A 4,930-nucleotide genomic window follows, 5' to 3' on the forward strand; every position below is an offset into this window, starting at 1 on the left:
AGTTAGACACACGTCTGAGCTACCATGAACAAAGAGAAAGAATATATTAGATAGAATAAAGTTTAGTCCACACTCAAGATATGATCGTTTCTTTTCAAATATAAAATTACGTTTTATAAGAGTTTATAAAAATACTCTAAAGAAGGCTACAGGTACTTTCTTTTTAGGCAGGACTCATCGGGTAATTTGATGTTTAGATTTTCTACAGGGTTAGTTTTAATGTGTTACGAGATTGATTCAAACATGCAATCACATGGGTTGCATGTGCCTAAAACTGCTAGTCCCACAAACATGGTATATGTATCAATGGTAGTACAATTCCCACCCTGTTTTCAACCATGGAACAGTACTGTTTTTCCCCTAAAAATGTTATGAATTTCACTTTTAAATTATAAAATGCCTTTAATTGTATAGACTTGATTCAAGCATTGATGGTGGTGTTCCAAAAATACTAGGTTACTTGTTGTATAAATTGCTAAAAGTTTTTTTTTTTCACTTTAAATCCAGATTTTTTCCATTATGGTTGTAAATTATCAGCAGAATCTTAACATTGAAGTAAAATGATGAAGTTTAGTCCACACTAATTTATTATTTCTTTTTGTTCATGGTAGCTCAGACGTGTGTCTAACTATCGCTTAAATCTGGGATAGTACGTGGACATAGCATTTCTGTGTTTCATAAGTATGGTATAGTACGTGGACCTAGTGTTTCATTAAGTATTGTATATTCTATTAATTTTTTCATGTTATTTTCATTAACTTTATTAGTAAAATGTTTAATATTTCTGTTTGTAATTTTTTTATTAATTTATTTATATTATATAGATTGTTTCGTATTGATGGCATAGTATTTAACTGAACTTCATGAGATATTGGGATTATAGCTGAAAATATTGTTAACTGTAACAAACACCTACTGATAAAACAATGTATTCTGTTCCTTATAAGTAAGAGCATAAGAACAGTACTCAATTAGCTATACTTATTACCAGGTTAATTTTTAATTATGATTTAAGTAGATAGCTTGCTTTGATCAGAAGTCAGTATCAATTGTTACAAAACAACACAAACAAGAAACCAATTACAAATAATTACAGGACAGTGTTTCTATACAAATATATGTTGATTTAAAACAACTTAATAAAAAAATATAAATTTGAAATTAAAAGATAGCAGTTGAATATATCATTTAACTTAATTATCTTGGAGCTTTCACAATGTTTAAAACTTGTATTTTATTGTGAGCTTTCAATCCTCTTAACAAAATCCCTCAGTGATTAGGGGGCCCAAATTTTGGAATACAAATCTAGTTTCTCAGATGATGAAAATCTCTTGTAATTTAGCTAAATGCTGATTAATCAAAGTTTTGAGACATAAATAGCAACTAAGAAGCATGATCATAATATCAATTAAAAAAATTTCTGATGCATGTAACATTAAGGGCTTTTCTTGAAACTGTATAATTTAATTTATTAATATTGTAGTTGATGTTCCTTTATATGATGCCAGTGGTACTTTTTATGGGCGGAATTGGATTCAGAGAAACAAATACTCAAAATTCCTATGATATATCCAAACACTTTTTGTAGATTTAATTTGGAAATAGTCGGAGAATGCTTTTGAAGTGTTCAGCATTTATATTTTTTATCGGTAAAAATATACTTGAAACTTTTTAATTTCGTAATTTGGAAAAATATAAGTTAGGTTAGATTATTTTGATGTATGAATAACATAAATAAGAAACTAGAAAATGACAAAAAGTTGATCAAATTTATTTTTTATCGGTAAAAATATACTTGAAACTTTTTAATTTCGTAATTTGGAAAAATATAAGTTAGGTTAAATTATTTTGATGTATGAATAACATATATAAGAAACTAGAAAATGGCAAAAAAATTTGATCAAATTTATTTTTTAGGATTACAGATTTTGGAAATTTTCAATGTTTATAAATATTTCATGTTTTCTTCTAAAAGTTTCAAATAATTTTACTACCGTGATATTTTAAAGCTATTTATAATCTTACAGTGAGGCACCTGGAAGTGGAAATATAATTACATTTGCACAGTTTTTGGTAATAGCTGTGGAAGGATTTATTTTTTCCACCAAGTTTGGTAGAAAGAAAGCTGTCATTCCTCTGAGGTATGTACCTAAAGTATACATATTGTTTTTCTCCAAACACAAACCAAAGTAAATGTGTTGAATATCTACAATTAGTTGTCAGTATATTTTGGAAAATTTGGTCCTTTGTGTTTGGTATTAAGTGATGCAATTGGTTACTTGGGTATTTGATAAAATCCAAAACTCTTAAAAACACACATATGTCAGGATATGTTTGGTATTTGTGTTTATATTTGTGATATGTGTAATTTTTCAGATTTTTTCTTGTTCACTTATCTTACTTGTATGAGTTATGAAAATAATTATTAATAACTTTTGTCAAATCAATTTCACCAAAAATCATGAAGGACAGATGTCACCAAATAAATAAATATGTATAAATAAAACACGAAACAACATATATTATTTTAGTAAGTTTGAAATGATTTTATGTCTCTACAAAAGGAAAGGAATAATATGTTGTTAAGGGTGGTAGATTACCAACAGGAAGATAGTTTCGTGTTTGAAGACTTCATTTTAGTTTAACTGAATGTGCAGTCAGTCGTTACTTCGTATGAAAGAAGAGATATTAAGTTATTACTTATATCTACAGAAACTGTGGCTTTTAGTAAAATGTACGAGTCTGTTGTACACAAACTAGTTTCGTGTTTGAAGACTTCATTTGAGTTTAACTGAATGTGCAGTCAGTCGTTACTTCGTATGAAAGAAGAGATATTAAGTTATTACTTATATCTACAGAAACTGTGGCTTTTAGTAAAATGTACGAGTCTGTTGTACACAAACTGGATGTGCTACGAAAGTCTTCGTATTTAGGATTTGTCTGTGAATTGATGACAGCATTCGGATGAGTCAGAGTGGAAAGTGAGTTTCGTGTGAAGAATAAAATTCTTTTTATCCTTCATAAAGTTTGCATATTGTTTTTGCATAGCTTCTAGAATCTTTAAAATTTATATGTGATTTTTTTTCAGTATCCCTATATTTACTCCTCTACAGTGAACCTTTGCTAAATCAACAATGAAGTGTAAAATGAATAGTTGACAACTGTGACATCAAATACATGATATTGTGTTGAATAGCACTGTGTAAAACGTCATGGCATGCACTCTTTGCCCCCAACTGTGAATTTAGGGTTAATGGAAATTTCAAAGTTCAGGTCCACTGTAAGGTATTTATTAAATGTAAACCAGATATCAGTGTTATCTTTCTCAGTTTCTATGTTACAGATTCCTATTCAAATACAAATCATTTTTTCAATCTTTTTTTGTGTATTTTTAATAGTTTATCAGTTTCACAGAGTAAGTACTGTGAGTATAGATTGAGTTAATTATTTGAACCTGCTAATCAAAATTGATACAGAAATGTTTCAGGTATGATAATGAAAAACAGGAAACAGAATGTATGCTATAAATTAATTTGAACATTAATCTTGCCTTAGAATGTAAATTTAATCCTTGAATAGCATATTTTGACTATTTTTTACTTCCTACAATGTATCTAAACTTGATTAACCAATATCATGTGTTTTCTTTCAGAATTTTTTATTGGAAGATGGTGGGGTGTCTTTGGTGTAGAATGAGGTATTTGAGTTCCTAAGGTGTGATAGTGTGGTCGTATTCCCTAGGATTTTTTTTTTTCACAAGTATATTTAAAATGGCACTGTCTTAAAGAAAGCTAGGTTTTTTTCTCAAACCAAATGTTATTGTCTAGAAATAAAACCCACAAATCTGCAAAAATCAAGGGTGGTGGGAGCTTCCCTCTATCCTATGGAAAGACAATTCCTGCTGCAGTATACTGTGCTATACATTGAACGTGGTTTAATAAATACATTTGTCAGTCATATTTCTGTAGATTTTTATGTTTTAAAAAGATATTAATTATTTATTAATAAATTACAACTGGGTATTAATTAACTGTAACTTCATTTTCAGCTACTATGCATCTCTTGTTGTCATGTTTTTTCTCGTCAGTGTAGCAAATAATTATGCACTGAACTTCAACATCTCGATGCCTCTACACATGATTTTCAGATCGGTGAGTACTGCTTAATTCATATTTTCACTTGTTTATTCCAAACTATGTACCATCTAACATAATTTCATTTTTTTTGTGTGAAAAATCACTTGAATTTCAAAATGTTATAATTATTTCATGAACAATGGTACAATGCACAATTCATGTTGATGTTAAAATATTAACATTTATTAAATGTCCTGACTCCAAGCACACTAACTTTGCCCAATAAATTTATTCACGAGAAGACACTAACAATAAAATTCACAGTTTTAATTCAGTTTAATTTTTTCTTATCTTATATATATATTACACTGACGTATTTCAAAGTTTTCTCTGAAAGAAAAGATCAGTATGTAAAGTGATAATTCTGTTACTCACAATTCTCTGTTCAGAAATGCTTAGTTAAGAAAGAACTGCTAAAACTCATAAGATAGATAAGTTTTAGATGTTAAATGCATTTGTTACAATAAGATTATCAACAATTGTTGTAACCAGTAGGGACATTTTTCCCACAACTGTCCCATGATTCTGAAACTCCTATCTCTTAAAAAAGACTCGCAGAACAGAATGCTATAAAGTTAGAAATAATGTTAGTTATCGGAATAAAATCAGTGAATGAGAAGGAAAAATCATGTTAGAAGCAAGATGTTGATAATCATGTTAATTAAATCTGGGATAGTACGTGGACCTAGTGTTTCATTAAATCTGGGATAGTACGTGGACCTAGTGTTTCATTAAATCTGGGATAGTACGTGGACCTAGTGTTTAAAAACACTAGGTCCATGTACTATACTACA

At 29.0% G+C, this 4,930-nt stretch overlaps 1 protein-coding gene across 3 annotated transcripts in view; it reads left to right on the forward strand.

Annotated features, from left to right (window-relative positions):
- LOC106471409 (UDP-xylose and UDP-N-acetylglucosamine transporter-like) overlaps positions 1 to 4,930 on the forward strand; it is a 35,236-nt gene that overhangs the window by 2,273 nt on the left and 28,033 nt on the right. For 2 of the 3 annotated variants that reach the window (XM_022400007.1, XM_022400006.1), the window contains exons 2-3: positions 2,028 to 2,141; positions 4,049 to 4,151. In XM_022400007.1, coding sequence (XP_022255715.1) covers positions 2,028 to 2,141; positions 4,049 to 4,151 — 217 coding nt within the window. The remainder of the gene's footprint in view (positions 1 to 2,027; positions 2,142 to 4,048; positions 4,152 to 4,930) is intronic. The other variant, XM_022400008.1, reaches the window with a different exon arrangement.

Source organism: Limulus polyphemus, unplaced genomic scaffold (assembly GCF_000517525.1).
Source record: "Limulus polyphemus unplaced genomic scaffold, Limulus_polyphemus-2.1.2 Scaffold4603, whole genome shotgun sequence".
Classification (NCBI taxonomy): Eukaryota; Metazoa; Arthropoda; class Merostomata; order Xiphosura; family Limulidae; genus Limulus; species Limulus polyphemus.